The sequence below is a fragment of the Periplaneta americana genome, chromosome 13 (genome assembly GCF_040183065.1).
Source record: "Periplaneta americana isolate PAMFEO1 chromosome 13, P.americana_PAMFEO1_priV1, whole genome shotgun sequence".
Taxonomy (NCBI): domain Eukaryota; kingdom Metazoa; phylum Arthropoda; class Insecta; order Blattodea; family Blattidae; genus Periplaneta; species Periplaneta americana.
The window spans coordinates 111,611,242-111,636,679 of NC_091129.1; the positions used below are offsets into that span (position 1 = coordinate 111,611,242).

Genomic DNA, 25,438 nt, shown 5'->3' on the forward strand with positions numbered 1-25,438 from the left:
CCGAGATTAGTTTATAATTATCAACCCGAGCCCGACCCGAAACCCGAAAACTAGAGATAAAGCAAAGGCTAAAGGCCACAGGGGTCGGGAATAGCTGCAAGAGAGATAACTCCAGTAGGAACATGAGAAAGAGTATAATCTCCCAGTCTTCCTGTAAAACAAATAAACAGTGCTCTGTGTCTAAGCCAGAGTAGAGACGAAACAAATGCCGTTATGAAATACAAAGTCGAACTAAACAGCTTACGATACCGGTAGTCTACTGTTCTGGATGGGTACCAGGTGATATTTAATCGTGCATGCATTAATATCTTCGTATTTTTTAACTAATATAGATATACAGTAATTCGCGAAAAAAAAAAAAGATTTCGCTTCTTTAAGACCCGAGCCCGACAAGCGTAAGTGAATTTCAATCTGAGCCCAGTTCACGGGCCGGACCTAGACCTGCGGGCTCGACTCGAGAGCCCTAATGAAGTTCGTACCGGTTCACAATTGAAACTCCAATTCGTCCTAGATACTCGTACATATGTCTGATCAGGTTGAGATCAGCACTCTGCAAGTCAGTTCAGTAATTGAACATCCATCTCGGCAGATTGTTCTCGCAGAAACCTCTCGCCCTACAAAAATAGACAAGGCATTTGAGGATATGCTTATGATTTGAGTGTAACGTCTATAGAGAAATTGGGGTTATGGATCAAGCTAAAATACAATTTTCTGTAATATTTAAACGTGTCTAATGAACGGAATAGAATAAGTTATGAATTACAGTCAAATTGCAATAATAATGCATTAAATAAAGAGGACAAGAGCCACTGACAGTATAATTAACAATGAACTATTATACTTTATATGAGCACACGAGAATATTCCGTAAACGTTGTTATTATTTATCCATCTGTATGTGAGTAATGTCAAGCATATAATCTCTCAATACCAGAAAGTTTAGCAAACAGCTGATCACACAATGCTTCGTTCATTATGCTAAACTGAACCAACCCGATTTGTTTAGTTTCCATTCTGTTGAAAGGAACCAACCCACAAGTTTCCATTCTGCAGGAGAGATTAAAAAAAAATTGGTGCCAGTGTGCCACTTCATGGAGAGAGAAGAATCTGTCACCTCCGCTCGATACTCCGAAATCCTCCGTACTGAATTGCGTCGTGCCGTCAAAAACAAGCGATCTGGATGTTTGTGTGAATGTGTCATTTTGTTACACGACAATGCGCGACTACACGCAGCTCGGCACACCATGGACACCATTCAGGACCTGCGCTAGGAGGTGCTCGAACATCACCCTTACAGCCCGGACTTCTCACCTTGCGACTTCCAGATTTTCGGCAAGCTCAAAAGTGACCTGAGAGGGCGCCGGTTTGCGACGGACGGTGACGTAATTGAGGCAGTGCAGCAGTGGTGCCACCAGCAAGCAAAAGTCTTTTATGAACAAGGTATGAAAAATCTTGTGAGTTGGTGGGATAAGTGCCTAAATATTGGTGGAGATTATTTTGAGAAATAAAATTCCTCTGCGGAGAAAAAAAATATTTTTCGTTTTCACTTGACTGGCCCTCGTATTTATTACATATTTAGAGTTATATCTGTGCAGGTAGTCATATTTCAGTCTCATTTGATCATGAAATAATGCAAATTAAATGTCAGTTTCGTATGCAACACGATACCGAAATATCAATAAAAATTTTAATCCATCATTTCTCAGAACGCAACTCCAGTAAGGTCCGGACCAAGTAAAGCACAGGTAAAAGTATTTCACACAAGGGTACTAGGTAATAGTTTCTAATACTCTCACTAAACGTCTGAATGTAATTTATGCTGCATAATAGCCCGCATTTATACGGCACCTTTTTATATACTCTGAAATCATTGTTTGTTCAGTTGGCTACAGACTGGAAGGTCCCGGGTTCAGTCCCGTGTGGTGTCGGTATTTTTGTAGTTGCCAAAATTTCCAGAACGGCCCTGAGATTCACTCTTATAAAATTGAGTTCCAGGTCTTTTCCGGAGGGTAAATGGCGGTCGGAGAATGGTGCCGACTACATTACCTCATTCTAATGCTGAGGTCATGAAAGCATGGAGCTCTACTCCTATGCCTTCCTAGCTCTTCATGGAATGTGAAGGGGTTACCTTTACATATTGTTAGTAGGGAAAGCGAATGCAATGCAATTTTTATATATGTTTTATTACATAGCATTGAATATTACCACTATTAAAGAAAAAATGCACTCAAATACCGCGCCATAGATTCACCACCCACCGCCAAAAAAAGGTTTACACCATTTGCCGAGTAAAGCGCTAGCATCTACCACCGTACACAGTGTACCAACATAACACACTTCCCACAAGTGAAGTGAAATTTCGTAAGAGAGGTCGATTATAGTTAAAACGTAAATTTGCTCACAAATTCAAGTACACAGTTCAAATAATAACATACATATTAAATAGAATAAGGATTTGTTATGTAGATAGATTTTTTATTAAGCTTATTAATTTATTTCGTTACTTTGTTTCTTGTCTAATGGAGAAATTTTGTTATTACATTTAGATATTCTCTGTTGTAATGTTGTCTTACCTAAACAGCGGCATTTAATTTTGTTTGTGTGTGAATGGTGTGAGTGCGTGTGTGCTTAGGTTAGGACTGGTTTAGAGATTATTTAAGTATATTTTGGTATACTATTAAATAATTTTAGTTATGGAATTGATATGTTGCGCTACATTAGAATGGCTGAATTCTCAGAATACTATATCTAGAAAGGCAGTCTATAAGACTGCAACGCTACGTTTGGTGCGGAATGAATTTCGGGAACTGCTTCTTGATCTCCGGAGCGACAAAGTTAGTTTCCGATATGGACTACGAGGGGTAGCCGTCCGTAACCGCTTTATGTCAGAGGGTAAGGCTTCAATGACTTTCTCAGAGCACAATATGATGTTGCTGCTTTCTAATGCACCACCTGTTCAGCTACAGGCCTTTCTTAGGACCGCTTTCGTGAAACTGTCAGAGTCTAACGGAGGTCCGAAACCGGATCCGCGAACGCGACTGCTGTCAGAAAAATCTAATGCTCTAGAGGAGATCAGTCCCGTAACTCTTCAGGAATTAAGTAAAGCAAAGCGACGTGCTGGATGCAGCGATTCAACTCCCCCAGGTCCAAAGAGGAAGGTTCAGGAGACGCACCGGTCCGGGAAGAAGCTGTGTCTGCCAACAGCTGGCGCCCTCACTTCCGAACAGAAGGCAGTGTTGGATGGTGCATTGGCCGGCAAAAACATTTTCTTCACAGGTGAGCGTAATGTCGTTATGGAGTAAATAATGATCGTAAGCACTCGTGAATCTTTCAAAATATGGGCTATCCCATTCCAGACTGATAATCACTTACGTCCTTCTTATGTCACAATCTAACAATGAATCAGAATTCACTAGCACGATTATTACCACTACTAGTAAAGCTGTTCTCGATAGTCTTTTGGTTACCATGGTGACCATTGTATCCGAGAGTAGGAGATTCGAATTCCGGCGAGGAGGATGTATTTTAAATGACGATAAGACCCTCAGTGAGGCTTCCTTCTGGAGGGAAGTAAAGCTGTGGTTTCCATGTCATAGATCTATTGTGCCGTGTCCCTGATAAAGGGCGCCAACCAAAAATTGTCGACCATTTCTCGCCCACGTTGAATTTCGATGCTAAATAACCTCTGCAATTGAAAACGTATTTAAATAAAATGCCACTACTACGGGAAAGTGAGGGTGAGTTTAGGTATGATTTGATAAAGAGATAATTAGTGACAAGTAGCCCCACTGTCAGTGACAAAGATAGGGTTTGATGAGACATGACTGGTCCCTATCTTCCCTCATGAAGCCCACTGTAGCTCCGAAACATTGGAGTCTCTACATCTGGAATACGGTGAAAAGACCCATAAAACCTCACATCACGTTGATCACCATCATTCATCATGGAATCTTTACAGACAAGAACAATTTAACTACCATCTGCCTAATTCTTCGTAATTAATTTTTACCATGCTTGCAGGCAGCGCAGGTACAGGCAAGTCTTACTTGCTGCGCCGCGTCATAGGGGCTCTGCCTCCTGACGTCACTGTGGCCACAGCCAGTACTGGTGTTGCTGCCTGCCACATCGGAGGAGTGACGTTGCATTCATTTGCAGGTGAGTTGGAAGTTAACTGCCGATGTAGGTTTCATTAATTTTGTGCCTGGAGACTGAATGAACTTGTTATTGTGCAGGTATTGGGAGTGGGAAAGCGTCTTTGGAGCGGTGCATAGAGTTAGCATCGAGACCTCTAGTGCAGCAAAGCTGGCGTAGATGTCGACATTTGATCATTGATGAGATCTCAATGGTGGATGGTTTATTCTTTGAGGTATGGATTTCACAGAAATCTGGATAAGGATATGTGATTACTTATTAGTAAAGATGGGATTTATGTGCACTATAAAGTAATATTGGTACTTAGTATATATTAGTCACCCCTCACCCCAACATACGCATCTGATATCAGTTATTTCTGGTTACTTAGACTTGGTGTGGAAAGCAATACATATTAAACCCAATCATATAAGTCTTTAAAGAAACAAATTTAAGTGCAGCATCTGTTGATAACTGCTTTACAGCCATTCCAAATTCTGTATAGAACAATCAGAGCCACATTAAATGTGTTTATTGGATGAGTGCACTCAACGTATCTTCTGATTAAAAATAAATATTGCATTAAGACTGTTGATTTAATACCATAAAACTTATCTCACAAAGGGAATGTCTTTAAGTTAAATTTTAATCAGAAAATGAACAGATCCTTATGGTTCACAGAAAAACACACATTTATGTTCTTGTTGTTTTCTAATGCCTAACACTTTGCGTTGAAACCATTCGTCCTCTTGAATTCCAATATTTTTCATAAATGGTTTCTTTCTGGAAAGTTGGACATCTGGCAATATTTCTGTACAGATTATTAAAATTCTCTAAATAAATTAATTAGATAAAGTCTGGAAGATTTAAATTCTGTAATGTTGTAAACTACGCTTTCTCCACCATAATGTAAACCATGCATGTCCAAATATACAGTAGTTGATGTCATTTTTTAGCTTATAATGCATATAAATCTCATCTTTACGTATTAGTGTGACTCTTTTGGATGTCCCTGATTTTAAATTTCACAAAATAAAACAAAAATATTCTGGGATTTTTTTAATCAGTTTTATTGAGAAGTAAGTTACGAGGTGTGGCAGCAAAGAAACTGGATTAATTTTATTACTCATTTTCGGGCACTTCGATGAGGAGGGGAGGGTAGGGCATTGACCTGTGGACTCCCCTCTACTGTCACATAAAGTTTCACTTACGCATGGCGGTTAGTCTGGCGTGGCCGGTGTTAGAAGCGGATCATGTGTATAAGCTCCATTGGAATAATGCTGAGTGCTAAATTAGAGCAACGTGTTAACATCAATTTCTTTACAAAACTTGAAAAATCTGCCACAGAAACTTACAATTTGTTGACACAAGTTTATGGTGTTCAGTGTCTATCTCACACGCAAATTTTCGAGTGGTTTAAGAGATTTAAGGAGGATAAGGAAGACGTAGGGGATGATCCAAAATCAAGCTGTCCTTCCACTGCGAAAACTTAAGAGAATGTGGAGAAGGTCGCTAGAATTGTTCGAGGAAACCGCTGACTGAGTATTCGAGCAATTTCGGAACTTACCAACATCTATAAGAAACGTGTTAGATTTTGCACGATGATCTGGGCATGAAAAAGGTGTGTGCTAAAGTGGTGTCAAAAATCCTCACATCTGAGTAAAAGGAACATCGAGTGAATTGCTGTGCTGACACTCTTGAAAACATTGAAAAATTATCCTGATTTCTTCCAAAACGTAATTACGTGTGACGAAACTTGGATTTTTCAATATGATTCAGAGACTAAGCGACAATCCAGGCATTGAAAGAGCCACAATCCCCCAGGAAGAAGAAAGTGTGCATGAGTAATTCGAAATTCAAAGCAATGATAATTGTTTTTTTCGATATCCGGGGGGGGGGGGTTATCGAACTTGATTGGATGTCTGAAGGTCAGACTGTCAATCAGGTTTATTATAAAAATGTTTTCAAGACTCTCTGAACGTGTGCGACGAAGAAGACCAGACTTGTGGAGGAACGTCTCATGGGTCCTTCACCAGGACAATGCGCTATCTGGGAAGAGTTATTTGGCGAAAAACAACATTCCAGTAATTAAACATCCACCATATTCGCCAGACCTAGCTCCATTCAACTTTCTTCTCTTCCTGAAAGTCAAGTCTCTGCTCAAAGGAACCAGGTTCGAGTCCGTGGATGTAGTGAAAGCAAAAGCAATGCAACTCTTGAACAGCATAACACAAGATGACCTGTGTGTAGGGATCAGGGAGGGGACAACATTGAAGGGGATAATATTTCGATTGTCTGATTTTTGTTCAATAAGGGTTAGAGCATGAATCCGGTTTCTTTATTGCCACACCTCGTACACTGACGTTCAAAGATATTTGACCCTACTAATTGATAGTGATTGATAATTTGTTGGTGTAAGTGTGACTTCTTTAGTTATTACTTTTATGAATAGATGGCAAAGTCAGTGTTGCCAGTCATATATAAATATACCTGCATTATAGAATTCAATTTTTTATCCCACTCTACTGATTGTAAAACAACAATGGGTTTAGCTGGAAACCACTGATATTGTCAATTGAGGACGTAGCTGCAATAAGGACCCATAGGCCCTTTTTCCAGAGAATGCTTAAATCGATTCTCCGTAGTTTCTTTGTTATACCCACAAAGTTTCATTGAGAAATGTTTAACAGTAATGGTGATAAACCTGTTTATTTTAATATATTTTATAGGCCCTGCACTTTTTTTAAAATTTCAACTCTATACATCTCAGAACAGCATTTTGGAGTATGGGCCCTTATTGCAGCTACTTCCTCAATTATGAGAGTAATTTATGCTTAATCTACATAATTATTTTCCCTGACACTTTTTAACTGCCCCAATAATGGTGCCATCTATTGAGAATTAGCAAAACTCTTTCAAAGTTTGTCAATTTTTTATATCTTTGGTTCTGACGTCCCATGGTCAGGGAAGTTCGCTTACATGATCATAAAATCGTAGGTCAGATATCTTTGAATGTCAGTGTACAAATGTAATTTGTGGTAAAGAATAAAAGTGTCAACTTCTCTGCATTTCCCAGCATATTATGTATTTCACTTCATTTTGTTGTTATCTCCCATCTGCAATATTCTTTTTAGTTTCTCCTACATTCTTTACACCCATTTAATATATAATAACTAAGTATTAATATTACCGTATATGTAATTGGTATTAGAAGTTTTGCACTAGCATTTAAAAAACTACTATAATTTATGATTTTAACAGCCTTGTTTTGTCAGCTTGTGAATCTATTAAGAAGATGAGAAATACAGTATTGATTAACTAATAGACGAGTGTGATAATTTTAGATTACATGTAATGTGCATGCATATTTACTTGATAGCAAACGTATGATAGATATTAAAATTCCTGTCAAAATGTCTTCTTTATAATGTAAATTTTTATCATATTTGGCAGTTATAATTTATTGTAAAATTGTACATAATTATTTTTTGTGAAAGTATATCCCTTGTCTAAGTGACATATTGTCGGTACTTTTATTTCTATTTTTACAAAAAGTAATGGTAACAATATTGTGATACCATATTTTCTCGAATACCCCATGAACTTTTTTCAGAAATATATAAGTAAAAAATACAGGTGTGCTACTTATTCGAAATGAAGTTGGCTACATTGCCCGATTTTCCTCCCACGCAACTCCTAAGGTGGTAGCACATGCCATTAATTTCCTGCATGGTTATTTTAATTGTTAACATTCTTAAATGAGATTTGTATTAGCAGTACATGTGTCAGAATCAAGTTTATGTGTGATAAGTGTGCAGTTTGTGTGTCTTATATTTTCAATTCTGAAAATGAGTACCACTAAATGTATGAGAGTGCGATCCTTTACTTGTAGCGAGAAACTTAAAATTATCACAGATGTGGAGGAACATACAAATTGTGCTACAGCATGTAAATTTGATGTAAGTGTAAGTTGCATCAGAGACTGGAGGAAAAAGAAGGAACTGTTATTAAACAGTAATGGAAACAGGAGAGCTTTTCGTAGCAGAAAGATAAATTTCTCAGTGTGGAGGCCAAGGTAATGGAATATATAACAGAGAATAGACAGCTTTGCTACGCAGTTTCGACAGAAGTGTGCCAGTTAAAGGCCCTTGCTATAGCATGGGAAGAAAATATTAATGATTTCAAGGCCAGTAGGAGTTGTAGTGTAAGAATGTTTGAATGCAACAGCCCCAGTATATTTGTGTTTAAATGTTATTAATTTGTCGTGAACATACTTCTTGAAAGTTTTATTTTTGTAATTTGTGTTGGTTTTGAATGTACCCCCCTCTTTTTAAAAGTCGGATGCGTGGCTTATTCAAGGGTGTAGGGTATTCGAGAAAATATAGTGATGGACGTAGAAACTGCAGTTAGATTCATTCTGAATATTTGTGTTTCTCATGCAGTTCTTATTTCTCCACTTTGTCAAATCTTGTGCACGACTTTCTAGAGTCCCCATGCATAAAATAAACACTACATAAAGAACTCTTATTTTATCAGAATTAGAATATCAGCTGGTTCCAAAATAATTTTTATTGTGCAGAAGTTGGAGCATGTGGCCCGTGTGGTGAGGGGCAATGATCGTCCCTTTGGAGGAGTTCAGCTGATTCTGTGTGGGGATTTCCTGCAGCTGCCACCTGTGACACGTGAAACCGAACAGAAAAATAATATTAGGTTTTGTTTCCAAAGTGCAGCATGGGAACGTTGCGTGCATTCCAGTTTTGAGTTAACACAGGTCCATCGCCAGTCTGACCCCGAATTTATAGATATTCTGCAGAATATTCGTATTGGCAGGTGAGGCATGTTGATGAATAATAAATCTTCATTGAGGCTATCTTGCAAGAAATAGTAACTTGCTATATCTTGTTCTTTCTCTGTAGTGCTGGAGGCCTTTAAGTTTGGCCTGGTTTTGCTCACAATTGCTTTAATAGTTCTTTCATACACTTTATTGACAAATATCAGGTTTGCCGCACCTTTCATCATGATATTTTGTCTGAAAATATTCGTCAATCCAGTATATAAGCTCTTTACTTTCAGAACGAATATGGTTCCCTTTTTCATCAGTTAAACATAAGATAAAAATTACACCTAAGATTTCCATTGTTCCCAAGACCATAATACACACAAAATTGCTTGAAATAGCAAACTGGTAATAACTGTAGCATCTATATACAGCAGGAACTAAAATAGAAACATCAGTAACTTTTTAAAACACTCATTATATCTGCATTACAAAGGGTAACTAATGGGTTTTCCAGAAATGTTGTCAAGAAGTCTCTAAGAATATTGAGGACAACTCTTTCTATCCGTGAAATACATTGTAGTCCCATTCTTCACTCACACATTGCCTTTAGAATATCATTTTTCTTTAATACAATCACAGATAATTTTACCAGACCCAGACTAGGAAGGATGTTGAAATGATATGAATGTCAGACCATCTTTGAAGATGGTTAAATCCTATCTTTCCCTCCATTTTCCTTTCAGGGTGACACCAGAAATAACATCACAGTTGCTAGCCACGAAGATACACTCAGTGGAGGCTGCCGGAATTCTGGCAACCCGATTATGCAGCCACATGCAAGATGCCGACTTGATAAACACCAGCAAGCTCAACCAACTGACAGGGGACAGCAAGAAGTTCGAGGCAGTGGACAGTGATCCCTATTCCACCAAAACACTCGACCAGATGACGCCAGTGCCAAGCTCTCTGGTGCTCAAAGTGGGGGCCCAAGTGATGCTTATGAAAAACATTAATGTGTCTGAGGGCTTGGTGAATGGTGCCCGTGGAGTGGTGACCAAATTTGATGATAAGGGTAGGAATCCTTTACCATTATCACAGTTATCTTTTAGTTCCTCCAGAGGTCTATTATCGGCTTCAATGATGTAACAGATACTGTTCTGGTTTTTAGATCTCAAGTTCGCAAGTTCAAACCTGGCTGAGGGCATTATATTTTTAAAAGGCAATATAGTCCTTAGTATGGCCTCCTCTAGGGGGAGAAAGGAAAACTGAGAGTGCCAAGTTGTAGACTTACAGCCCATAGAAGAATCTTGTACATGCTAGAGGACTCCAACAAAATTTTGTCTGCCATTTGTGATCCATAAAAGCTTTTATCTTTTTCTTCCCCTAGCGGCGGGTACTTAATTGTTCGTCATTCACCCATATGAAGCTAGTTGTGTAGACCAATTTACCTATTGTCCAGAAGGATGCACCATAGGAGCCAATCTCTGGTTCATGAGTTACATTATTCCCAGTAATGTACAGAAATGAGTCAGATCAGAAGCCTAATGTTGATTGGATACCAGTTTGGAACATTCTAGTCTCCACTTGTAAAGACAGAAGCAAGGCCTAATAAAATGAAGGGGAAAAATAGGAGTAGATAGTGGAGTGAGTAGGGTAGTGATCTCTATGCAAAAAGGTAACCAAGCAGAAGAAAGATGATCAATATAGGGATAAACCTGTAACCATTAGACTAGTTGTTTTTATCTTCTGAGGATTTTAATTTTTCTTGCGGCTAGTTTTTATGTATGGGTACATGGTAACATCACAGTCTGGTATATACAGTCACGAAGCTTGAGTTGTTGGGAGTACTAGGAACAATAGACTGTGGCGGTACTATTTCACATTGTCTGTAATGAGGCGATAGTAGCAATCCTTCTTCTATACTGTCCATCCATAAACCACAAAAGAAGTAAATTAAAATCATCAGTACCAGTTGTAGAAGCCGCAGCCCTGCAGCATCTATTGACTACACCCCAACTCTGGCTACTAGCAACAGGCATCTATACTGAACACCGATCAAAATACCCCTCATTTTTCGTGAAAAACAACAACTGAATAGACTATAGTGGACTTTATGTTGTCAGCAAACAGCTGGATACATTAAGAAGATTGATATTCCCTACATATTGAGCTTTGTGACTGTATATACTAGACTGTGGTAATATCATGATTGAAGAGTTTTGCTTCAAGCTGGAAGGTCGTGGGTTGATCCAGATGGGTTCATGGATTTTTCCCCATTAACCTAATCAATCTGACCGCATTATGGCCCTGAAATTAACTTAACCTCTAACACAGTGGTGCTCATTACGCGGCCCGTGGGCCACATGTGGCTCTTGAACTAATATTACTATTACTATTCTTTTTCTGAGATTTTTTTTTTAATTTCTGTAATAATAATAATAATAATAATTATTATTATTATTATTATTATTATTATTATTATTATTATTTATTCAGGCGAAGTTAAGACCATCAGGCCTGCTCTTCCACTTAGTGAGAAAGAAAAGAAGCTGACACAATTTGTAATAATATAACTATAAAATTAATGTATTATACAAGTACAAGTTCAGTAAAATAATCCAAACATACTAAATATTAATTACAAAATAATATAAGGCTTAGAAGTTACACTCAATGAATATGCAAGTGGCAAGTGAACCAATATTACAAATTATAAGAATTACAAATTCAACTGTAAATTATAACTATACAACACCGACGAAAATTACATATATACACACATACACACAAAGGAGAATTAAACATGAATGAGGAAGAAAGAAAACATTTTATCAGAAGTAGTGAATAAAATATGTACTAACAATCTGTAGGATTAAAATAACAAAAGTACATAAAACAATCGTCGTAGGATAAAGTAAGGTACGGGAAAATTAAATCTGAAGCTAGGAGTTATGTGTCTTACCACTGGTCACTTTTTTTAATAATTTACTTTTAAATTGCACTATGAAGCAACCCGACAGAGAGAAGAAAAGAAAATCTACAGGTGCTTCTTTCTCAAAAATGAAATTCTTCTTCACCTCTGAATGTTTGTTACAGGTTTGCCTGTGGTTCGCTTCTGTACTAAGAAAGAAATGATGCTACAACCTGAACGCTGGACAATCAAAACCGGTGGTGGGGCACTATTGTCACGCAAACAAATTCCAGTAAGGCTTGCGTGGGCATTCTCAATTCATAAATCTCAGGTATTCAACTTGTTTTATACTGTTATCAAAGTTACGTGTATTTTTGTGCAAAATTAACGATTGTCTTATAAATTCATCATTAAAATCTCTCATGGTATTACCTATGTATGATAATTGTAGATAGTATGGTAAAAAGGAATGAAAAAAAAAACAATGTGAACTTGTAATCGAGACTTCGCCATTAGGACTCCAATATTAATTTATCCTTTGAGATACAGTACCTCCTGTAAGAAGGTAGGAAGAAGTTAGTCACATTAAAATGGCAGCAGACTACAGTTTTTGGTACTGATCATTTGGCAAACATTTGAGCTGTGCTTTGTTTTACACCATTAACTTCCATTCAAAATAGAATTATTGACTGTCACATAAAAATGGAACTCTATCTCCTTGTATTTTCCTTGTTCTCCTTATGTCCCTCTTGGTTTCCTTTTATGACCCTTGCCTTCCCCTTTTTCCCCGTTTTCGTTGTATTCTTCTTGTTATTTTCTTCCCCTTGTTTTCCCCTTGTTCTGCTAGTATTCCCCTTGTATGATTGCACCCACATGTAAAGATTTGAAGGACAGTAAAGTTATGCACTTGTCGATTTTATCTCCTTGTCAGTTAATAAACTTTTTATGAATATTTTGTAGTTTACTTGAAAATTAACCACCCAAATCCTGGAATAATTGCATAGGATACTTTGGGGGAGAGGGAGGGAAAAGAAATAAAAGAAAAGTGACTATGTAGACATAGAAGTATGATGAATGATGAGTGGAACCAATAAGTGATTATTTTTCGCATGTCATATATTATTACGATGTACCAAAGTACATATGATATTTCCATGCAGAAATTCTGCATGGAAATATCATATGTACTTCGGTACATCGTAATAATATAGACTTAGAAATGTTAAAAATGAAGCTATGTAAAAATGCATTTGCACACAAAGTAATGTTATGGAAATTTCAAAGTAAATTTGGGCAGTGTACTGTATTATTTTGTTCAAGGAAGTAAAGTCTCTTGACCTATAGAATGTCTTCTCTCCTTGATTTGGTAATGTTAACTGTCGTTAGGTTTCAACCTCAAGTTAGTGATTATTGTTATAGGTTTGTTGTTTAGTCAACTGTGTGAAGAAGGTTTGAACCTCATGATTGACGCCAATAAGGCATCACTCATGAGGCAGGGAATAATAGGATAGTGTGGCCAGTTCCTTTCCCCCTTCATTGCGTATATCGCTGACTAACTATATATTACACTAATCAGACTTCAGATGTGTACAAACAATTGTTCTTCCTCTGACATATCGTCGAGTGAGCTGTATTATCAGCTAGAACCCCAATATTTTTATTTTTGTATTGGTTTTGTTTTATGTTACAGGGACTCACTCTGGACTGTGTTGAAATGTCCTTAGCACGTGTGTTTGAAGCAGGACAAGCATATGTTGCTCTATCTAGAGCCAAGAGTTTAAAAACACTGAGGATCTTAGACTTCGATCCCAAACAAGTTTGGGCCAATCCCGATGTCTTGTCCTTCTACAAGAAGTTCCGCAGGAGGATGCACCAGATGCAGATCATTCCACTTGGCAAATCCAAGCATTGACGATTGTAGAGATTTAGGAAGTTGTGCCTTAATATACACTAGTTATACATTTTTTTATAACAGTTTACATCATTTTAAGACATTCTTACATTTTTTAATCAAATATGTATCTTCATTTTGTTGCTGTAAGAATGTATCTAATGTAAACAAAATAAATTTTATCCATATGCACAGTACTGTGCAATGCTGGCACTACTTTCAGAAATCGTGTGCTGGAAGTATTGAAATAGATATACTGCTGAATCTCTGCACTCGTTGTGTGAAGCAGAAAGTATGTGATAGAGATCATTTTATACATGTGCAGAAGTACAGTGTTCAGTGACTTATTAGCTTGTGGCTGGAAATTGTCACAGTGTTTCCCTTTATATAGTAACATGCTGTGAGAAGCTAAGCATTTGCAACGCACTTTTCCCATGTATAGAACTTCCCTTTTGTTATATCACTGTCTCAGAGTGACAGCCTTCTGCTTCCATACATACTTCGCATTTTTTAAAATGTTCATTAACACATGGTGAAGTTGTTCTCATGGAATGACACAAATTTCCTGCTAATGTTGTCTTTCAATTTCTCCAGAGAATGATGATTGTTTATGTTAACTTTCTCTTTTAACATAACTTATAAATAAAATTCATAAGGATTTATATTGGGGGACGTAGGAGGCCAAAATCCTCGACTGATCACGTGATACCTGAAAACTTCACTTATTACATTTCTGTGTGGTCGGTGATATTGTCTTGCATAAAAAGTCATATGGACTGCAGTATTAATTAGTAAGAAATTGACATTACTTAACTATAGGCAGCAAATGGAGTTTTCCATTGTTGTAGGTATGTTTTGTCTTCAGTCCTGCATTCATACCATGATACATATTAAAAATTGTAATGCAGTGAAGTTAAAAAGGCAATTAAATGATAAAATGTGCTGTTGAAAGTATTAAAAAGTAGCAGTAAAAGGATGGAAAAGGAGGGAGATAAGAAAAGTTTCTGGAAAATTACTTCCAATCTCATTTGAAGGCAACATTTCACACACTGGTTTCTTTCAGAGAGCCTGCAAAAAAAAAAAAAAGTGTGCACCAAAAAGTCAGCAAAAATGAGATTTTGTGATATGTTGTGCATCCTGATGTTATTGTTATTCTCTCTAACTCGATGTTATGAAACCTGTTTACTTTGATTTTATACAGTCATCATCATCATCATCTGCATTACGGTATGGACCATAAGATCCGTTCCACTCCAATCAAATCAAAACTGGTCCCGCCATCTTCTTGTGGGTTTTCCTGGGTTTCTTCTCCCACGGGGGTCGTGATTGTATATTGTTCTAGTAATTGATGTTTCTGGCATTAGATGTATATGCTCCCTCCAATTGTTTTGATATATTCTTATTATATCTATAATATTATGCATGTTCAATTCAGATCTAATGTCTTCACTTTTCTCTTTTTATCAAGTAGTGTATAGCCAGCCACAAACCTAAAAAATTTCATTTCAACAGCCTCAATTCTTCTCTCGTCTTTCTTCCTTAAAACCCAGTTCTCACATCCTTACAGTAAAACTAGTAAAGCCATCACTTTGTAAAACTTTAGTAATGTTTCTTTCCGAACTTTCCTACCTAAAGTTCGACGTATTGTTCCACAAAAATAATTAAAAGCAATTAACTTATCATCTATTTCTCGGCTCTTGTTATAAGTGACGTTGCAGCCTAGTTATTTGAATGTATTCATTTGTTCTATGATTTTATTGTTTAGTACAATTTTTGTTCTGATTGGGTAAGATCCTAAGAATGCCATTACTTTTGTTTTATCTGTGGAGATAATCATATTATATTTACTGGCAACTTCATTCGATTTAATAATTGCTATTTGCAGATCATTTTCGTTACAGCTGACAGTTACTTGATCGTCTGCAAATAAAAGTGCTGTAAAATTTACATTGTCAATATTAAAATGTTTAATCTTCTCAAACCAAATTCTTGTTATTTCATCTATATATATATATATATATATATATATATATATATATATATATATATTTATATTGAAAAGAGTGGGTGAGAGAGGGCACCCTTGTCGAACTCCTTGGTTTATTTGTACTATCTTGTATTTTAATCTGTATGACATTATTTCTGTATAAACTTTGTATCATTTTGATAAGGTGTGGAGGTACTCCTCTATTAAATAATATGTCCCATAATAATTCTCGGTCTACTCTGTCGAAAGCCTTCTCATAGTCTATAAAAGCGAAATATGTTGGCAAATTAAATTCGCGACGTTTTTCTATAGGTTGAGTGATAATAAATAAACAGTCTATACAAGACTTGCTTTTTCTAAAACCATGTTGTAAATCCTACATCAAGCTATCAGTTATTGGATAGAGTCGTTTTTCTATTATTCGTGCATATAATTTATAACAAGTACTTAAAAGACTGATCCCACGATAATTTTCGCATTTATTTCTATCTCCTTTTTTATACAAAGGACATATTTGGCCTACGTACCATTCATCTGGTATATAATAACTCTGCCAGCATACATTGATGAAATCCAAAATTCTTCTTTTTATTGTTTCAGGTGCATACTTAATTAATTCTATATTAATTCCGTTGCTTCCTGGAGATTTCTTATTTATGCTTGAAGCGATTGCTTCTTGTAGTTCTTCTAATGTGATAGGATCTACATTATCATCCGTTTCTTGTACTATTATGCATCTATCTTCTACACTGGTCCAGAGATGTTTGTAGTATTGTAGCCATTCGTCTTCAGTTATTGAGTTTAGTTTTAACATATCTCTATCTATTTTATTAAGGTGTTTCATAATCTTATATGCCTTATCTTGTCTTCCATGGACATCATGTTCAATTTCACTTATATATCTATCCCAACTGTTTCTTTAAATTTGTCTTACTTTTCTTTTCGCTATAGCTGATTTTCTTTTATAGTCAATTTTCAATTCTACTTCATTTGGTGAACTTATCATTTTTAAGTAGGCTTGCTTTTTATTTTCGATTATTTCTTTTAATTCTTCATTCCAAAATTTTAATCCTCTATTATTATTTCTTTTCTTCCTTCTTCCGAGAGCTTCTCCTGCTGCTTTTGTTATTATTTCTTTGATATTGTTCCATTCAAGATTTATATTATTACTTTTTCGGGGTTATATTTATGTAATTTTCAAGTCTCGTTTCATAAAATTTGCGAATACTATGATCTTTGAGAAGGTTTACCATAAATAATGCCTCTAAATACTCTCACATCTTGTATCGTGGGCCACATTTTCTTATTTACTATAACGTAGTCTATTATGGTTGAGGAACCTCTTGCTGACCATGTGTATTTTATACAGTTCAAATGCTCATTCCTAAAAAAAAAACTCTAAGAAATGACATACAGTAGTGCATTTTGCCTTGGAGCCACAGAATTGTGCCTTGTATAGCACTTAGGTATTTGGTTACTTCTACTAAATATTTTGGCATTCTTTTCCATGATTCTTCCTTTACTGATGTGTTATTACGTGGTTTCTATTTAATTTAAATCCTTCATGAATATCTTCCCTTTTTTTTTTTTCCTTTTATATTTTCCTTTGTGGTTTCCTCATGTTTTGCTCTCTTTTTCATGATATTTTTTTAGCTCATATTTACTGAATTTTGTTGTTTTGTAATTGATTTTTGATAAGTGCACCAACAAATACATGTCCAATCAAAACAAACAGAACTAGCCTCAACTGGCCATTGTACAAAATGGAAGATGTAACAAAGCTCAATTTCTATCTCCAGCCAAGATGTGCAATCCAGCTACTCCTCACTAAAAGGTCACTGGACATAGTGTATTTTCTACCCACGCTAATGTTATGAAAAAATACGGGGTTCTTTTGTGAACAGAAGTGACTATTTGCGCATTTTAAAACTACGTATTTAATATTGTATTTGTAGCTTTAAAGTATTTATAAGTATAACATTAGCATAATTGAACGGATTTATGCAATAAGACGAATCGACAATTTGAAAAAAATTGAGGTATTTGCACAAATCGTTGGCTGGATTACTTAACTCAGAAAAAAAATGAAGAATGCAATATCTGCACTCTACTGCCATTTACAATCAAAATTCGTTTATTGCTTAAAATTTATTTATTTATTTTGCTTTGCAATATTAAATAAACTGCTGGTCTGTTATTAAAGCCTGTTGGCCTTTCTTATTATTTGTGCTATTTTTTTGTAATAGCATGAATGGTACAACACTTCTTGCATAAAATGTGTTTAATAAATAACCAGATTTAATTTACTGGTCAATATCTCGAAAATAAGTTTTTGTTAGTTGGTCTCTTATTGCAGAACTCCGTGCAATTAATTATTTTTTTAATTGTTAACTCTGTAGCATCTGAGGTCTTAGTGGATGACATTACTTGTCAACAGTACGACCACAGTCTAGTATATAAAGTCGTGAAGCTCAATACGTAGTAAATATGCAAACATTAGGTAGTTGCTTACCACTAGGATCGCTAATATCGCCTCATTACAGGCAATGCAAAATAGTACCATCACAGTCTATTGTTTCTAGCACCCTCAAAACTCAAGCTTCTTGACTATATAGTAGAATGTGGTATGACGTTGAAACATGTGTTCAGGTTTCTGCCCAGTAACAGTTCTAACTTATTACATTTTATTTTAAGACTGGTTAATAACCTACATTCATATAAATTTCAGGCTCTAGACACCCAGGGGACATTTTTTATTCAAGGAAAATTCCCCGAGAGTCGAACCAGGGATCTTTAGATCTGGAAGCCAAAATGCTTACCACCAGTCCACAGAGGCAGTCAATTGATTAATTAATATAATCTTTATGAATTAGTTCATATAGATATACTGAGTGATTTACGAAGACAGTGCAATACTCTAAGAACTGAGTCCTGATATCATTATGAGGAGAAAAGTTCATAATATACATGTGTCTGATTTTGAATAGTTTTGGAAATAATTGCGATTCTTCTGAACTTCACACAAGCATTTAGAATTACACTGTACTGTAAATAACTCGCATTGCTTGGAACAATGGACAGTGTGTTCCATAAAAATTCACAAGAAACTGCGAATTGGATCTAGTTTTTTACAATTTTCTTTCATTTATTACTGGAATACATACTATATTGATATGACTACATGCATTGATGTAGAAAGTGGAATCCTTGGAAAACCATGATTAATACAAAGGTTGGATAAAAAGTAATGGCAACAGTTCGATATTTCTGACATGACTTTATTTACAGGGGTACAACATTTACGTACTTTCAATATAGTCGCCCCCCTTATTTATCACCTTTTTCCAAATGTTTGGAAGGCGGCGTACACCATCAGCGCATCCATCTTTGTTGATGTTCCGTATTGACTGCCCTATAGCATAGATAAGTTCATCTTTGGTATTGCACCGGGTTCCTCACAGTGGTTCTATCACTTTGATGAAGAGATTATAATTGCATGGACTCATATCGGGTGAGAACGGTAGATGTTCCAGAATCTTCCATTGCCAGCAGCACAAGAGGTCCTTGACAGAAGTAGCGGTGAGACTCCTTGCATTGTCATGAAGAATGATGGGGTTCTGTACCACCAAGTGTCATCGTTTTCTCCCGAGCGCTGGACGAAGGTACTGCTGCAGGAACCTGCAGCAGTAGTCAGCGTTTACCGTCTGCCTTGGAGGTACAGTGTGGTGCAGTATTACCCCATCAATGTCATATGCCACAATGAACAACTCTTTCACAGCGCTTTGTGTAGGGCGCACTTTCTTTGGACGAGGAGAACCAGGATGCTTCCATTCATTTGATTGGTGTTTCAAGTTTGGTTCATACGAACGAGTCCAGGTTTCGTCCATAGCGACGATTCATCCAAGAAAGTCGTCATCTTTCCTTTGGTACCGGTCCAACAAGACCTTCCCGGAATGCTTTAATCCATCATGCTACTGTGCGATATGGCAATGCTTCACGCAGTCCTGAAAACATTCTTGTGCACTACGTCCTCGTGCCATTTCAATTTTGATCCAGGAACATTGCTCTAGTTTTGTAAAAATGGTCTTAGGACGCTTGCACTATCCCTATGAAAGTCAGCGTTCTACACACTGCAGTAGATTGACAGAGTACTATCGCCGCTGGCTGCACTAACTCATCTAACAGTCCTTGTTCATGTCCACACAGCTGGCAGCTCTCGAACGCACCATCGTCATGTGACAGCAGTGTTGCCATAACTTTTTATCCAACCCTTGTAAAAATTTTTCTGTTGAGTAATAATGTGAATGTACTTTAATAAATTTATAATACACCAGTACCATTTTCCTGGATACTTAAATGCTCATATCATCATAACTTCCCACTTTCTTGTTCAACTTTCAGGAGGCTGTAACTCAGTCAATTTTAAAATTATGACATGCATTTATATGAACTGCTTTCATTACAATTTTATCAGAAATCAATTCCTAGAGTATTGCACGATCTTCGTGAAACACTCTGTATTGTAATTATCCAAGTTAAAGTTCCTGCACTTTAAGTGTTTTTCTATCAGTATTAGTATGACAACTGCCTTCCCCATTGACATCATAAACTGTAAATGTTTACAGGTGTATACTGCCCTTTGAAAATTACCTGGAATGATACTCAATTAACTGCTTTATAACTATCACTTCCTCGCCATTTGTCTTCTTTCCATTTTTATATTTCACAACTCTATGGTCGGCAGCTTCATCATCCACATCTCATAACGTTTATTGCAAGTACAGTTTTACCACTATCTGCTTTCTATAAAAGCAAGACTTCTTGTCACAAGTCACAAGATGTAGCAATCTGCAGACTTAATCATGTAGACCATGCTTTGGCATCTTGCAAGTAACACAGAAAACAATATCTGTATTTATTTCAGACTATGCAGTGGCAGCTTCTATGTGTAGATGTTACATAGCAGAGATAGAGTTACTGAAGTTAGACGTGATTTATAAAGTTTTGTTTGACTGGAATAAGGCTATGGGTTGTATGCATAAAAGTAAGTGAATACTCTCTTCACACGCTAATTTCGAGCAAATGGTATGAATGTAAATGCTGTGTGGGTATCTTTGACTTACAGCTGATCTATGCTCACTACATTGTAGAGCCTAATGAAAGATCCGATTTTGTTAAGAATACGTAACACACCACACTCTTAAGAATGAGTAATGATTCCTTTTTTTTTTTTTTTTTTTTTTTTTTTTTTTTTTTTTTTTTTTTTTTTTCCCCCCCCCAGTAACTGTCAGCCCAACAACTAAAGAGACGCAGTGAGGGGTGCAAATAAAAGTTCTCTCCCATCGTTTAATCTTTCCCCCGCTCAAGTAATAGCAGCTTCTGTCAGCTTTTTTCACTTCTGAACGCCACTAGAATGTTTGTACAAAGTTAGGCAGTAAGGTCCATTACTTTTCACTTAGCAAATAAAGATAAGAACTGGTGAGTGTTCTTGACAATTTCAGAGGTTGTTGTGGACAGCTTGTAGAAAGTGGTAGAGAGGAAGAAATTCGTGTAGCGGGAGATGTACTTTAAAGGCAACAGTGCTACCACATGGCCCAAAAACTGTTGGATTGAGTTAAGTAACCCTATCCAAATCATTTCTACTACTTTAGCTGCAATTTCTATATTGACTAAACGGCTACTCCCCTGGATTTTTCCCTAGCTTTCCCTGATTTGCTATTGTCTAAATAAAAATCTTTTATTAGGAAAGTCATGAAAATATATGTAAGTATACTTAAATCGTGAGTTTTTGGTAAAGGCTGTGATTAAAAAATAGTTTTCCTAACACTGCTTGAAATTGCAGTCTCTCTTCTTCCATGGTAGCCATTAAACTGAAAGCTGAATTAAAAACATTCAGGACCTTTAAAACACTGACAAAACCACTTTTTGTTATTGTTTTTGACTGTAGACGAGTGGTAACTGAAGTAACCTCAGTCTGCAACATGAATGGAAGAGTGAAAACCTCCACAAATGTCACTCAGAGCAGACACTTCAGTCTGTAAGCTCAGTTTTATTCATGTGACCCTATTCCTCTGTACAACTGGCTATTCTCTGACATTATGCCTTCAAATAACGGAATTTTACAACATATTTTCACTTACCTGTATCCACTTCCTTATAAGGGATATATTCTGTTTTAGAACATAAATATAAATAGATAGCACATTTTAATGCACAAATATTTTCTGTTATGTGGTTTTAATATTGTTTGACAGTTGTTCGAGAATGTGCTGGTTATAGAGAAATGGTTGCATATACATTTGTTTAGGTCAGATACATTCTTCGTTACTGTTATTAAACGAAAGAAGAACAGACATGGATTATTATAACACCCCAAAATTTAGATCTTACGATATTGACGTAAATTAACATTTTTATTATTTCTTATATTAAAAATGAAAAGAAAGGAACTAAAATCAACTTAAAGCAAATTTCAAGTTTCCATATGAATCAATAAAACGAACCATAAAAAGAATAGTGAGAGATACAAAATTAATATTAATACATGGGAAGTGAAAGGACTTCTTTTTGGCGCTAGGGGAACTTCATTTAATTTAACCAAAACCATTCTCCCTTCTCTTAAATTTTCTAATGAGGACATTAACAAAATTTGTCTAACGGTATTGAGAGATTCATTATCCATTTTACACAATCACTTGTATAATACTATGTAATTTTTTTTTCACTTCATTTCATTACTCTTCAATGTATTTTCATCTCATGTTTCTCCGAAATCAAATTGTACTTTATTTTTAAATTTATCATTGTTCCGTATTCTCTCCGCAATCATATTGTATTTTTCATTTAACCTCTGCTTTGTATTCTGGATTCTAGTGGTCAGCCGTAGATTTCGGCCGGATGTCCCAAATTGTGGAATATGTTGTTGTTAACAGCGAACAGACAAAACATCAAAATTCAAAATGGAAAGAATCATTCAAAGATCCAAAACTAATTCCTGATCTACCTCGAAAATCTGCCGTGGCCATGTTTAGATTGATTACTGGTCATGATTGCCTCAGTAAACACCTCCATCGTATTGGAATACTGAATTCACCTAAATGCTTACTGTGCACTAGAGAAGAGGACATGGAGATGGAGCACCTGGCTAATTGTGAAACTCTTAGGACATTTGTGGACCTCCATCAAAATATTGGGAAGCAAGGATGATGACTTCATTGTTAAATCCAGAGCATTAGATACACACACACATATTAAAAATGTTCTTTGATATGCTTTTTCATAGCCTGTCTTTCTCTACAATCTTGTCTTTAACTTAAACTGCTTTGAATATATATTTATATGTCTTGTATTTTGTGCATTTTGAATTTACAATGTTTCTTTTAATATAATAACATTATTTACTTCAATAATACCGTAGTCTTTTACTTTCAGTTTTAAGTTATGTATACTTTTATACTTTTAAATTTCCATTTTATTATATTACAAATAGAAGAAATGTTCTTATATTGTTATAAATATCTTTTTGCATGTCTGGGTTTATTATTCAATGTTTACTTTCACAAATTGTTAATGAAAATGTGTGCTATAGATTGAATTTTTCATCTATGAATTATTGAATTATTTTTTCATTCTATTAAAATCACTGTATCCCCATTTTTACCTTGAGTTTTATTCAACACATTTATCTTCTTTCACCAAATGAGCAGGCCATTGCTTACAAGAGGCTTTTTCAGAACATTTTATTCCAGGAGAACCCTTAAAGTAATTTTCAGGTCTCAGAGAATCCCTGCATAAAATTATTATATCTACAGGTATGATCAACTGGAAGATTGTGGATGGTACTGGTGATGGGATATGAACTCGAATGTAAATCAGTAGTGATGATAGAGGAAATTTCAGAAGTTTGTATATATTTATTTATTTTCTATCTTCTGATTGACGTCTTTAACTTATCCAAGTAGACTTAAAAGTCTTATCACAAACTTCTACTGTGTATGATTTTAATGACGTATGCTATGAGCAAGAGGTTTTCTCCCTCAGTTTGAAATAGAAGTAACTTTTCAGGCATCCTTCCTTAACAAAAAACTTCTGAAAATTACCTTACTTCTCTTAAAACTAATATTTTTCTTTCCCTCTCACACAGTGGTGATATTCAGCTGGTTCGGATGAACCGGTTGTTAAATTATTTCTAGGTAATATTTGCAATTACCATGGACATATACTGCTAGGTACACATAAGAGAAATGTTGATAAACTTTTTGAATATCATCACTGCTCTCACAAATTAAAAAAAATATATACAGTGTCTCAAATATAAGACACATTTTGTAATCTTCTCTGCAGATATTGACTAAGGAAGTGATATGTCAATATTTCTCTGCTATTGAAATTGAACAAGGTTTGGTACAGAAAGGGTTCCACGAGAAACTAGGAACCAAAGTTAAGTTGTGGATGGGAATTGAAGTCAGGAAGATTGAAGTGATGTGTTGGAGCTAGAGAGCTTTATGCCATTCTGATTGGGAGTTTTATTGGCTTCATGTCATGAGAACCAGAGACAGGCAAAATGTCTATCAGGCTTGCCCATGACTGTTTACATCCATGAGCGGGCTTACGCTTCGTATCGTTTGCCCGCCTGCAACCTTCTCTCACAAGCAGGCAGGCAGTGTGGTTGCATGTGACTCCCAAACAGTCCTAAGAGTGACCCGAAAGGACTGTTGGGTTCCGCCAACCTGCGCCAGACTGTGCTGCTTTGAGATGCATGATAAATATCAACCAAGTCATTCAAACCTGACAAGAAATCTACAGATATAGACAAAGTACTGAAAACTTAATTTGATGTCTTCTGAAACGTATCGTTAATAAAGACGAAAACTATTTCTCGTCAACATAATACCCATTAAATGCCAACAGTTATTATAAATTACTTGCACTTTCCTTTTCATCGTAGTAATATAAATTTAATGCAAACCATTCAAACTTTCAGCTCCATAAATAAAAATAAATCTGTCCCTCAGAAGTTAAATAGCAAATCAATATTCTGAAGAGTGAAAAACTTTTATACATTTTACAGGTATTTATGAGGCTTTTAATTGTTGATAAGGAAAAAGTTAAAATGAAATATTTTTCTATAATAGTTGTTGATATTCATAATAATTGTTACAATATCTTTTCAACATATTTCTTTCTCTTCTCTTCTCATCTTCCCTTCCCTTCTCAACTAGTCACAAGTTACGAACTGTTACTATTTTGTTGAGTCAGATACACTTTGCAGGAATATGAAATGTATAATATTGTCTTCTTATTTTATGAATTCTGTAGCGCAATAAATCGTAAAACTTTGTTTTGAAGTGACTAAATAGCCAACAAACTTAGATTTCAAACTAGTGGAACCCAAGCCTGTCGGCAAGCAGGTACGGGCGTGAGTCTTGTCTGATTTGCTGGTCTCTAATGAGAACCCTTAGTTATATATGGCTTGGTCCAAGTAGGAGTGCTTGTAAGAGTATCACTGGGAAGAGGGAGAGAAAAGTATTTTTTTCCTCCTTGATTGCTGATGCCATGATGGTTCTGACGACATTTTGATTCGAACAAAAGTAAATTTTAATTTGTCACCTCATAATTGGCGGCAGAATTTCCCTTTTGCTACAATAGGGGAAATATCAGGACATTATCCTTTCAGGGTTGTAAGCAACTAACAGTGACAACACACCGGCCTAACTGGCTAAGGGGAGTAACTTCTGT

General features: G+C 36.0%; 1 protein-coding gene across 1 annotated transcript; it reads left to right on the forward strand.

Moving 5' to 3' along the window:
• The first annotated feature begins 2,366 nt into the window (after positions 1 to 2,366).
• On the forward strand, positions 2,367 to 15,742 carry Pif1 (Pif1 DNA helicase). The gene is made up of 7 exons (XM_069843846.1): positions 2,367 to 3,276; positions 4,021 to 4,155; positions 4,233 to 4,366; positions 8,711 to 8,961; positions 9,655 to 9,983; positions 12,008 to 12,153; positions 13,513 to 15,742. Exons 1-7 carry the CDS (start codon positions 2,694 to 2,696, stop codon positions 13,732 to 13,734), a joined length of 1,800 nt encoding a protein of 599 aa, XP_069699947.1. The 5' UTR covers positions 2,367 to 2,693; the 3' UTR covers positions 13,735 to 15,742.
• Positions 15,743 to 25,438: the final 9,696 nt, after the last annotated feature.